Source organism: Hippoglossus stenolepis, chromosome 17, assembly GCF_022539355.2.
Source record: "Hippoglossus stenolepis isolate QCI-W04-F060 chromosome 17, HSTE1.2, whole genome shotgun sequence".
Taxonomy (NCBI): Eukaryota; Metazoa; Chordata; class Actinopteri; order Pleuronectiformes; family Pleuronectidae; genus Hippoglossus; species Hippoglossus stenolepis.
This window is the reverse complement of record NC_061499.1, coordinates 15,818,994-15,832,660: the sequence shown is the minus strand read 5'-3', so window position 1 is coordinate 15,832,660 and position 13,667 is coordinate 15,818,994. Positions and strand designations below refer to the sequence as shown.

Genomic DNA, 13,667 nt, shown 5'->3' with positions numbered 1-13,667 from the left:
AAAAATGCACTTAAAGATTTATCAATCATCAAAAAGTGGCAGATTAATGTATATTTTAAAGAATCAAAATTGGTGAAATCTTTTAAATTAGTCGTGACTTTGTGAACATGGTGTGTGTTGGGGGCGATGGGATGGCGTGTGTACAACTTGGCTAAAGGTCACTGAGTCGCTGCAGTCTGCTGAATACACTAGAAGTGTACACTGTTAACAGTTTGTGAGGCCGTGAGAGGTTTATCCAGATGATCAGTCATAATGTGGAATTGCATCAGAACCAAGCGCCAGATTAAGGGTCATTGATCAACGTCCCAAGTTGTTTAACCGAGCTCCAGTTATCAGAGCATATATGGCTCCAAGTGTCACTTAACTCGAGTCTGACTGAATTCCTGAGCCGCTTTGTCATCGTCTGGTCTATTCTTCTCTTCAAGTGGAAAAAAGTCCGAAAGGGGGAACACACAGCTGGATCAGGTAAACAGCGTTCAACAGGTGTATCTATTACAGCACGTTACATAACAGGAGCCACACACACGTACATACACACAGACACAGACCCGAGGGTACATCAGTTGTATATCGCTGTGTATACAGACTCCCACTCCCTCAGTCCCACGCTGATGTCTTCCAGCTGCGTCCTCGCCACATCAAACAAACTCCATGTCCGATAAAACAACCCATTATCTCTTATTCCATAAACAATACCTCTGGAAAGAAATATCTGGATTTTGATCACAAGTCATTGAGGTGACGCCTATATGTGTCCATGCTATGTATAATTTGCATAAGCTTAAAGTGTATGTGGGCATGATACTGTAAAAGACTGTGTTAAAATTATGTTAAAAACACTATGAATAATAAATTGTTAGCTACAACACAGATGACATAACATATTATCATAAAGGATGATCTCACACCCTCATATAACAGTGATTTTCCAGTGGAATCTACCATGTTAAATTGATTTATATGGGGCTTTTCTAGTCTTATCGGCCACTCAAAGCACTTTACAGTACAAGATGGGTTCACCGAGGCAGGGACACATTCATGCAGAGCTTCTATATGCAGCATTTTACTATCAAACACAATTTATCCATTGGCAGGGTCGCTTGGGGTTCAGTATCTTGCCCAAGGACACTTTGGAATGGAGACTGGAGGAGCCGGGGATCGAACCACCGTCTGTCTGGTTCGAATGAGTGGCCGACGTGGCGTGTGTCTATGGGGTGTTTTATCATGATGGTGAAATTAAATTAGATTAACACATGGGTTGTGACTTCAGTTCTTATTAGACTTTCCCCTTCTTCCTATGTTATCTCCATCTTTATTCCCTGCAAGCTACTCTGCTGTAAGACTATTAATGTTTCACTCCAACATCACAGTCAGACCCCATTGTTGCCTCGCAGTGCTGCTGCCACAGCTACATGCTCTTCACAATGCCGTTGCCTGGGAGACGTTTACCTCACCGGCATGGCTTTAGGTCTGTGGTGATGGATGAGGGTTCGGAGGTATCCGCTTACCCAGGTAAAATTACCTCACCCATCAAAGTGTGTGTGTTGTGTGTGTGTGTGAGAGAGAGAGAGAGAGTGGTGAATGATGTTCGCAGGGGAAAATTGTGGGGTTGCATTAAACTTTCACACTCCACCCTCTCTGTGACATGTCTTTTCTTTGCCCTCCACTCACTACCTATTGCAGTAAAGTACCCCTTAGTTGTGGCCTGTAATAGAGCTAAGGCTGTGCACAATGTTCTGTGTAATGAGATGTTTGCTCTTCAATTACTTTGCTTGGTCTGTAATCTGCATTACAGTTTGTGAATTCACAGACCCTGACTATGTTTTGTGATGTGGCACACACACACACACACACACACACACACACACACACACACACACACACACACACACACACACACACACACACACACACACACACACACACACACACACACACACACACACACACAGACAAAACACACACACATACAAACACATTTACAAGGCCTGCATTTGTGATGCAGTTTAAAGAATTCTCTACAAACATACACTTGGCTTCACACAATGACTACACACATTAAAACAATGACTACACACACAGACACACACGTGGAATCCTGGGGATTGCGCAAAATGACCTCAGCGCTCAAACAGCCGGCCCAAGATGCACTGTGCCGGACAAAGCAGGTAGTTGCAGCAGTTCTAAACGCGTTTGATTGTGTACGTGTTTGTGTGTGTGAGTGTGTGTGGAGGTGATGTAATGAGTGTTGGCGCCGCCCTAAGCTCAGCAATATGACGTTGACACCCACAAACAGAGATACCCTCTGATACAGGGTAGCACTCGGTCCCACACTCTCACACACAGCAGTACAGACGTCCACTCACACACAACTATAAACACACGCTGATTACACGATAATAGGCTGTGAAGACAACACACACCCACACTGGTGCTGAACAGAGGATGTTAAGCAATCTGAGAAGAAAATCAAAAACAGTAATATGAGGTAATGGATAGGCAAGGATTGCAAAAACCTGAGACAGAGAGAGAAAGATGTGTGTGTGTGTGTGTGTTTTGTGGGTGCACGCTCTGAAGTCTCTCTAATTAAAAAAAACCATTGAGAGACTGTTCCCAAAGAGTCCTCTCAAGGCTGAATGGGGCTTTGTGATTCGTTGTAATCTCTCCTCTTCATCGCATAACTCTAGGCCCAATCTGGCATCCAGGCTGCCACGCTCGCACACACACACTCTAAAAGACCTTGAAAACACACACACACACACACACACACACACACACACACACACACACACACACACACACCACTCTAATATACAGCTCACAGGAATTCAGCACATCAAAGAGTGTTATTATTTTTTTTTACAGAGGAGGAATCTCTGTAAAATATAGCTGACTGATGGATCACAGAGGAGCAGATCTGAGCCCATCATGCAGGAATGACACAGTCAAGGTAAAACCACCAACAAAGACATTACAGTAAAGGTAACATGAGTGTAAACCATTTGGGGTCAACACAAAGATGTGTACTCCTGATGTCAGGTATATTTTAAGTACAAAAAGGTGCAGTGGTGTAAGAAGCTTCATGTCACTACAAACCATATTTTGCTTTCAAACTGAATAAATGTCAAAGTACTCAACGAATATCTTCCATCCAAATGGAGCTGTGCTAACAGTTTGCAGGATGGACAGTGTTTTAAACCTAAGTTGGACTGAAATAAAATCACAAGCCAAAAAACACAGTACAGTCATGTAAACCAGCAGTTGGACAAGCTGATGTATGAGGACTTGCATGAATACATATACTGTCTAGGCGTCTGGAGTGTGTGTCTTTAAACACACTAATCATTTGTCTTGTCAGGTTGGTAAAGTCACCAAGCGGGTTCAGGAAGAATGGGACCGCAGCAGCGACAAGACAGTAAAGGTGCAATGCTCTAATTATTTACTGCTGGGAAAAACAGGCTTCCCTTACATTCTCTACAGGAGACAAAGCGCCACAGAAAACAAGACAATCTAATTTGTTCTCACAGGTGAGAGAGAAAACACCAGCTGATGATGTTTTAAGGAACAAATCACTCTGTCATGCAATGATTGCTTCTTTTGTAAGAGTAAGATGAGACTCCTCAGGGCTCCTGTGTACGTAGACAGCAAGTTAACTTCGACATGTTCCACTCAGTGGTCTACGGCTACATTTTAGAATTTCATGAGTATGAATTGAGATAACAGGAGATAAGTTATCCTGTGATGGTACCTACCATTAATCCATCCATCCATCGCGCCATCCATCCATCCCTCCAGATATGCTGAAGCTATTTAAATCTAACCGGGTAATTGCATTTCACAGGATGGTGTTTATGGTAGTCCGGAGGCATTTTCTATAATGCTACTTTGTTTTTGTTTCCTTTCATCCATCCATTCATCAACTATTCCTCTTATTCTTTGAGGTTCAAGGAGGGGCTGCAACCAATCCCAGCTGACATTGTGCGAGAGCCGGGGTACACCCTGGAAATGTTGCCAGGGTATCTCAGGGTTCTCTTAACGGATATCAATCCTATGTGCAGTTACATTACCAATTGCTAATGATCATCAACCGACAAACTGGCACAATACACTTGCCAGATATCAAACATGAAATCTAAAATGCAGCAAATACAGTGAATGAGCAAAAAACTCATCCTTTTACTATGTCATGGTCAATTTTCGAGCTCCATCACAAGCTGGGTTTTGTGTGGGACTGTGGTCCTCGTCTGTTTTAAAATGGGAAAAACATGGTTCCCACACATTCTTACCAGCAGCCTTTGACCACATCTTCTGCTGGGGAATTATTAGCCCCACTACTAGTTAATCTTTGGTTTCAATTGGAGTCACTGTTTGTTTCCCATCTAGTGTTTGTAGTTCTCCATAGACATTACAAAACCACAATGCAAGCCATAATAAGGGATTATGGAAGTGGCCTTTAGGCAGAACGAGCATAAAAACCCCAAAGGAAATCAACCCAAAAAAGACTGTGAATCTGGATTGCCAAGAGTTGCTGGATAGTTACTACAGTAACACACACACACTCACGCACATACAATGACAGAAGAGAAAGGGATGGCTTTAGAGGTGGAACAAAAACAGGAAATGGGGACTGTGGGTAATCTCTGTGCTGCCGACCAAGCAAACGCATCAGTTGACAGAAAAAGGGGATTAGACCCCTGTAGCGGTCGACGTGTGTGTATGTGCGTGTCACTGTTCCCAGGTTATAAACGGACAGGGCCTGATGTCCTGATGATAACCAAATCTCTCTTAACTTTCCCATCTTAATCCAAAAGTCAACACATTTCTTTGGAACATCACATGATCCCGACAGACCAAACAAGACAGAATTACGCATTAGAGATGCCAAACAACAGACTATGGCTCCAAAGCTAACCTCAGCCAACCGGATGAGTAATATCCAGCCTGACAGAACTTGTGTGTTGCTTATTCAAGACAGAAACAGAAACTTTCGATGATTTTAGGCTGATTTTTTTTCACAACAAGATGTGAACACACTGAAATATCTTTAGTTAAGCTGTTATGCTAAATGTATAACACGTCTGTATTAGAACATCCAACAAACATGAGGAGACATTAGCCTCTTTGCAAACTTTTTAGCTCAGTTTTTGTCTCCACCATGCCTTGAGGGAAATATCTGACCCTTTAGCTGCTAAATGCTCCACTATTCTCATGTCTGGTTCTGGGTCAGCTGTATACAGTGTTTTTATTTGCCTGTTGTGGTTAAACCTCGAGATGATGATAAAACATCCCAGAGAATAGAGGGTCCATTGTTAGTGTAAGAATGTGCAGTACTAATGATTAATTATATTAAAAAAATTGTTAGATTCAGACTTAAAATGTCCCTTGTGTTCGTAAATAGATTCAAGAACAGAAAGTCCTTTTAAGTTTGATCTAATTCATACCCTCAACATTTAATAAACCCCCTCAATAGTCAAAAATGCCAAAGACATTTTAAGTCTTTTGTATTTGTCAGGGTGTCAAAAAAGGTATAAACCCGTGATGCTCTCACCTTTTGCAGGGTCTTGATTCTGAAGTCCCAGTTTGGCATCTGTCACACCAGTAACAGTTCGACTCAGTCCATTGCTGACGGTCTTCTTCCTTCGACTCCCCTTTAACCAGCTGAAGGCCTGCCCCAGGGTGCTTCCAGGCTTCCTCTTACCACGCTGAGCTCTCGCCTCCCTTGCTAAGATCTCAGTGACGTCCTTGGGTACCAGGTCACCTGTAGACCTCCTCCGGGACATCCTGGAGGTTGGTCCTGGGAGCAAAAGCCTGGTCCCTCCACTTAAATCAATTTGAGTCTTCTGTCAGAAACAGGTTACAGAATCTCCCCTTCCCCTTGAAGGGTTCGATCAACCCCTCTTGTCCCTCTTCAGCCTCGCTCAGTGTCTCTGTTGATGCTGTCTGTCACCACCTGGGACAACAATGAGATCAGCAGATTCAGATAGTGTGAGATGGAAAAATTGAAAAAAGGGTGACAATTAAAACCAGAAGGACGGAGTGACATTAGTAAGTAAGAACCAGATGTGAAAAGGAGGATAGTTAATAATAATAATAATAATAATAATAATAATAATCATCATAATCATCATCATCATCATCATAATCATCATCATCATCATCATCATCATCATCATCATTTAAATGTTCATAGCACTTTTTAAAGGACCCAAGGATGCTTTACATGTTTAAGGACATACATTTATTTAAGGTGACAAAGACAGGGACAGATTGTAGCAAATCAGGTCATATGCTTGAGCAAGGAGAATAAGCCAAACTCACATAGGATTATAAAGAAATAACAAGGTAAAAGAAATGTCTGGATAAACAGAACATTAACCAGCCTGAGTGTTAACAATGTAACAAAACCAAGAGCATTCCCACATTGTCCGACTAAAGTTTTCCCTTCACTTGCCCGCCCCCACTCTCTGTCTTCCTATTCTCTCATTTTTGTGTTTGTAGAGGAGAAGCCCCAGGGTGGAGAGCTGGACCTCTGCAGAGTCTATGCGTGTGTGTGTGTGTGTGTGTGTGTGTGTGTGTGTGTGTGTGTGTGTGTGTGTGTGTGTGTGTGTGTGTGTGTGTGTGTGTGTGTGTGTGTGTGTGTGTGTGTGTGTGTGCTTGCATGTGTGACATGTGGTTCACATCAGCAGAAAAGTGTGTACGGATGAGTTAGAGAATAGAAACAAGCTTCATTCAATAAAACTAGCAGTGGAAAAACACACAAAATGCAAACTCTTAACTTTTTTAAAGACATAATTACAAAGAACACAGAAGAACACATGCAATTTCTCTACTTGTTAACAAAAGGAGCAACAAATGTGCTGTGAAATGTTCAGACATGCATACGACTTACTCAGCGAACGAGCTGTCTTCTTCTCTGCTGCTCCCCTCTTTTCTCTCAGCCTGAGAACAGCCTTGCGGAGCATGTGTGTATGTGTGTGTGTGTGTGTGTTTGGCAGAGTGAATGAAGCTCCATGCTCTCTGCACAGTCAGTCCCTCCCTCTGTATGAGAGACAGCCTCTCGTCCCACCTCTCACAGTGCTGTTAGCAGTGAGGTATTCCATTCCGGTGCTGGCTGTGCTTCTCCTCACGCTCCAAACAGCTGGGATTTAGTAGTTCCTTTTGTCTTTACTTCTAGCCTCCTTTCCGGGGATCAGGTGCAGCCATCTCAGTCTCCCTCAGGAGGGGAACCCCTGGGTATCCAATCATCCGGGCAGCTGGGGACGAAAAATACACACCTTGGATCAGTGGTTCCATATTATAAGACGATAAAAGATAGCAGGCCTGGGAGACAAATATCCCTGAGAAACTACTGTAGAGTCCAGTGTTAGTAGCTGGTCTGGCAAAGGTGAACAGGTTCAGCATTTTTCTGCAGACAAAAGGGAGTGGCTCTTTCCTGTCACTGTGTGGCCAGGTGGAAACCTGAAACCCCTTGTTAGTAACGACACACACACAATTAGTCTGACAGCTACGGCGAGTCACAAGGGGCCAGTTACCCTGAAGTCTCAGTTGCACTCACTGCCAACATAGACGCTCTGCATCTGAAATCTGAAGTGGATTTTTACAAATTCAAATGTGATGGGGTCAACTAGCATCACTGTATATACATGTGTGTAGGTGGGTGAGTGGGGGTTTGACACATGTCAGAAAAGGGCATGTGTCATGCATATGTTCGTGCATGTGTGTCGTAGGACTAGCTTATCTGGTCTGAATGTGGAGGGGAGAGGAGGGTGAAGCAGGGGGTGGAGGAGTCAACGCCTCAAGGGCGCAGACTCAGACACACCCACAATACTGAGTGTCAATTAGCAACGACCGCCTACATCCAACCTATACTTTCATTCTATAGGCTAATGGAACAGCACGGCATTTTGTAATGTTGCAATAGTGAACAAAAAAGTCAAAGTAGCTCAAATTTGTTAATCCATTTGTATAAGAACAATGTGCTGTCCTAAACTTTTTTGTATATTTTTAGCTTTTATAACTACAATAAAAAACTCACAAAGCACCTGGTTCAACAACACATGTGCACAGATGCCAAGGGAGACAATTCCTTCCTACAATCGTAGATGTCATATTTTCAGCCAGCCCAGACATTTACTCAGTAGAGCGCATATCTCCGTCTAGGCCCAACAGTCCAATGAATTTAAGCAAGCAGCACAAAGTTTCACAAACTCATTCCTGGATTTCCCCCTTCGTCCAGATCCACCCCAAAATGTCACAGAATCTTTCTTGGACCACGTCCCATTCTTCCGCCAAGTTTTGTGGAAATCTGTTGAGTGTTTTTTTGTTATCCCACTGACAAACAAATAAACGGACAAGGGGGAAAATGTAACTTCCTTAGAAGAGGTATCTACCTCGGTCGTAATTCTCCTCGATTCTCTCAGCTGCAGCCACCATTTACAACCCCCAAAAATCACATGTAACTTCTTAGTTGCGTATGTGATGTATTATATAACTCTTGCACTGTATTAACAAGGTCTGCATCACTTACAGGTCTACATTTAGCTCGGGACATGAGACAGACTCATTACCTGTCTGCTGGGATTCCTGGGCTAATTCAGGCACAGGACCTCAAGATATCACTGTCAGTCAGAGTTTAGAAAAGAAAAACCATGTGGTTCTCATGCTGCCACTTTAATGGCCTTCATCCTTCAGGTACATCAAACGCTGTCAGCGCTCTTCAGTATAGCCTCTCATTGTATCCTAACAGAAAGGAGAATCTTAAGCATCATCTTCAGCCAAGAGTGAGTTAACACATGTGGAGAGAGTTTACCTAATACACTAAATATTGTGTCAAATTAGATTCATGTGCCAGATTGCTTTTATCACCCGAGGATTTAAATGTTAACGTGTGTGTGTGTGCGTGTGTGAGGTGGGGGAATCCATACTGTACGTGTGCTGGGAGGGGTCGGAATGAGTCATGGTTTAGTTCACTCATGCTGAACACATTGAAATGTTTTACGCGTTTCCATGGCGATACAATAGAAAACAGCCACCCACAGTATGTCTGCGAGGGAGCTGTAGCGTGTCTGTGTTAACGTGTGTGTTTCTGTGTCTGACCACCTTTGGGGACAAATTTCAGACTATAGAGACTATAATTGTGGACATCTTGTGCGATTGGGGAAACATATTTCTCACCAATTGGTAATAGGTGTAGTTTATGTTGGTGTGTGTGTGTGTGTGTGTGTGTGTGTGTGTGTGTGTGTGTGTGTGTGTGTGTGTAGTAAGTTACAAAACCATTAACCACCAGAACACTGTGAGCCTACTGGGGAATGTATCACCAGTCCTCCCCTGCTCGGTTTTCTTCTTTCTTCATCTACTGGCTATGTTTACATGCACACCCATACTCCTTTTCCAGGGAGAAGACTACACAGAATTTCTCTTTTTTTGAAGATGGCCATGAAAAAAATATAGTTGTAGAATAGGATACAGTATAAGTCAAGTTGTTCTCAAACTAAATTCTATATCATTTGTGGAGTAACACAGACGATCTGGGATTATGTTTATTTATGGATCCATGATTATAGAGGTATGCAGAATCCTGCCATGCATAAATAATAAATGTTGCAGAATACATAAAAATACCACTGTCCAAAGCAAGCTCAAACAGACTGAACTCCAAAACATAACAGTAAGAAGTAAGTAAGACCTGCGGACAACCAAAGCCTGGTCAAATGTGATTGGTTAAACTAGAAACGGAAACCAAAATGCTTCAGACCCAAAAATCTTACTTTAGCTTTCTGCATATTCACATGCAGAATCTGTTTATAGAGATTATAACAATTCAGATTGTGGGGATCATGAATGTTTGCACCAAAATGCATTACCATCCAATATATGTCAAGACATTTAATTCTCAACAACTAATGTCAACCAGCTGGTGGCGCTAAAGGAACAGTAAATGGATCACTTAAGTCATTACGATTCATCCTCTGAGGAGCATGAATGTCTATAATTCGGTCTGACAAGTTTTTAACAGATCAGAGTTTATAATATCATATTGTCAATCAGTAACTGTACAAAAGCACAAAGTAACTAACAACATGTGCATCATAATGCAATTCACACTCTGTCTGATTTCCATTTTGTTGCGGCCGCACTGTTCAGGGGATTTTTTGTAATATTATAATATGTGCACCATTTTTTATAGCTGACATAAGCTGCTGACTGCAGCAGCTGCTGATAACAACCTTGCTCAGGGACTTTGGAGGCTTTGAGACTGTCTACTCACACAATACCATGAACACATAAAGAAACAAAAATATAAATATTACATAAACAAAATAAACAAAATATAACAACAGCAACAAAAACTTTCTGTCATTGGCCTCTGTGTGTGTGTGTGTGCGAGATGTGACTGAAAGGAGGCTGCGGGCAGGAAATCCATACTGCCGGGTGGGATAAGCCCAGCTCTCTCGGACCAGCATTATCATTCCGGACCGGCCTTTGTCCGGCAACAGACACATTCTTTTTGCACCAACTACTTCTCTCTTACAATTTCTCAAACAGCACACAACAATGAAACAACATTAAAAAAAAACATAACAAATCTCAACCGTCTCTTCGCTACCTAGAAACGTATTTCTAAGAACCAAGGAAACCGAAAGCACTGAAAAAGAACAAAACTCTTCATTCCACAGTCCACATTTTAGAACATAGGAAGTGTGTAGCAGGAGGTGAGAGAGAAAGAGAAATGAGGCCAGAGAAAAAAGCATGGCATAGTCTAATTTTGTAGAGAAGAGGGAGAGGCTCCAGGTTGATACTCAGCTGTGAAACCCACAGAGGGGAATCCTCTGCACAACAGAGACAGCTTTGTCTCAGCAGCCTACGATGGGAATAGATGTTAGAGTCTCTGCAGGCAACGAGTTCTGGCAGTGAAAGTACTTCAAAGTAGTTAAAAGGGTGCAAAGACACAGAAAAAAGGGGTAAAATCAATCCTCTGACACCTATTGAACTCCAGGTTTCGCTGTCCAGGCATGTTGTTGCCCTTCCTCCTGGTTGAACCGGTCACGGCCCCCTACCACATTTTTCTGACCTGCCTCAAAGGGCCACACAAAAAAGTCTACGTTATAAGGTTGTAAGAGCGGTCAGTGGGTGTCTGTTTCATTGCGTTTATGACAGAAAGGGAGGAAGTTGAAGAACTGTTGTTATGATGTCATGTCTCTGGTGAGTTGGTTCAGTTAGATGAGGAGGTGAGGAAAGCGGAAATACGGGTTGAAACTGCAGAAAATGAAATTATTGGAGTTGGCTATTGCCTGTTTATGGCGCCTCTAGGGAACAATTTTGTTTAAGAGCCAGATAACAAAGACTATGAGGCTAAAGGAAGGTCGTTCTCTTAATAGCTGTAGGTTCAACCTAAAAAAAACACTGCAGAGCTTAGAAACTATCTGTCCCTCTTAAAGCAACACTATCACATCGTTCTCTACCATTACATAGCAGTTTCAAAGAGAGTTGGATCGTACAATGACTTGGAACACAGAGAATGGTGCTGCCTTCATAACCACTCCTCACCCTTAATGCCTGTTTTGGCTCTATGCAACTTAGGTGAGCGGGTTCAATCTCCTGCGAGATGCTTAACTGATGCTTAACTCATCTTGAATGGCAAGAATCAGGCCCAGCAAGTTCAAGAGTAAAGCTGATCTGTAGATCAGTGAAATAGACCTAGAAGTTATCAAAAACCAGGGATATCTCCTATATTAGTTTGGTATATTTGTTATGGCGGCAGCTCTTCTGGTTCAGAAAGTTGGCGATCATAAGGAATATTCCCCGCTCAGTTGTGTTTCAGTTCAGTAAGTTTTTTCTCTATGGCACGGATATGGAGCCGTATAGAACTCATCACCACATGGGGCTGAAGAGGGTGCTGCCTCCTCCATGTTAGTGGATGGCACATGGACCATCTAAAAAGTGAAATTACACGTCAAATACATTTTTCTCAATGATGGTTTCAGTCATTTTAGGTCATTCTTATCACACTGATGAATGTCCAGATGTTCATTTTTCTGGTAAGATTGGTTTTAATTGCTTATTTGTTGCTATCAATATGACAGCCGATAATGACTCAAGATTGGTCGAGCAAAGTGTAACAGCAGGACCTCACCGCCGTGGCTTCATCCCAAGATCGCCACTGCGCAGACTCTGGCTCGAAATGCACAACATGGCAGCATTTCTATCAGGGATATTTTGTCTTCATTTCTGGATAGTGGGAGGAAGTGGAGATGCGTTGTCCAGTCTATGAGGTAAAGTTACATAGTGTTGCTTAAAGGACAGATGCGTAATTCATTTTCTTGAAATACAGTGATTTGTCATACTGTAGTCATACTGTAAACTATGTTGACTGCATGTCCTCTTCTTGATAGTGATTATGATAACTGCTACTTTGAAGTTGCCTGAAAACACACATCTGTATCAGCTGTGGTGCTTTGAACTTAGAATCTGTGATGTAATGGAGAAACTTAACTGTAATGTTGACCCCACAGATCAGTGTCTGGCTGTCTGATACAATCTGAGGAGGAGAAGGAGATGGGTGGGATCCTCATGTGTGTGTAACCCTGTCACAGATCAGCTCTGTGACCCGCAAGCTGTTCATTACATTTTATTGGCCAATCAGTGTTTGTCTTTGCCGGGACAAGTTGAGGCCGGCCCCGTTGATGGTCCTTGCTTCAGGCTGACTCCACCTTTCCTGAGCATTAACATAAACAGACATACATTAAAAAAAAGGGGGGGAACTATAAAATGTTACAAATGGCCCATGGCCAGCTACACTACTTGTGTTTTTACTTGGAGATGAAATAATAAAACACAGTCAGAGCAAACACACAAAGCCCCGAGTGGCTGATGTTAAGGATGAAACTGTCTTCACAGTGGACACTCGAGCATTTCTCAGAATCCAGGAGTGGTCCGAGCCAAAACACACTGCACGCTGCATACAGAGCCATCTGGCTATAGCCATGCACACACACACACACACACACAAACTGAAGCTTGAAGCTGAAACAAGCTTTATTGCCTTTTTAGCTATTTTGTCCACTTGACCTTTGGTTGTAAGCATATTTTTCTATCTTCATTGAATATAAATAACCTAAACCAAGGTCCAGACCTCTCCTTTGTATCCCATAAAATTCATCACATATATCTTTTTCTTGACTTGGGTAAAATAATTGTTCCATTTGATAAACTTTGTATTTATCCTTCTCATTTCAATTTTGTCTGTAATGTATTTATTAGAACTACTAGAACTATTAGAGCTATTCAATAGTACTCATAATTACTGAGCACATAGTAACAAAAACAATGATTTCTGTTGTAAAACATTTAATTAATTAATTAAATATAAAGTTGTTTTGAGTTCTATTTACATCTGCAGTACTTTTGGCCCCCTCTGTGGACATTAACGAAACATCCTGTTATGCAACATGGGGTCTTTCAGGTAAAAGAAGCACAACGACCATGTTGTGATTAGGCTGCACTGCTCCTTTAAAAACATGACATGAAATATTTTTACAGCAGGAATTCCTGAGCGGGTGTGGTTGCTGCTGGGTTGTTTGGGACTGGACAAAAACAGACCACAGCTTTCCATCCATCCAACTATTCCTCTCTTTCTTTTTCTGCCTTTCTTTGTCTCTCCCTCGCTC

The 13,667-nt window shown here is 42.2% G+C and overlaps 1 protein-coding gene across 2 annotated transcripts in view; it reads right to left on the bottom strand.

Annotated features, from left to right (window-relative positions):
- kiaa1522 (KIAA1522 ortholog) overlaps positions 1-7,052 on the bottom strand; it is a 35,455-nt gene extending 28,403 nt beyond the window's left edge. The window contains exons 1-2 of one of the 2 annotated variants that reach the window (XM_035182878.2): positions 6,890-7,052; positions 5,549-5,950 (exon numbers count right to left, since the gene is read on the bottom strand). In XM_035182878.2, the coding sequence (XP_035038769.2) occupies positions 5,549-5,780 (232 nt within the window). In that variant the 5' untranslated portion in view covers positions 5,781-5,950; positions 6,890-7,052. The remainder of the gene's footprint in view (positions 1-5,548; positions 5,951-6,889) is intronic. The other variant, XM_035182876.2, reaches the window with a different exon arrangement.
- Between the last annotated feature and the right edge of the window lie 6,615 nt (positions 7,053-13,667).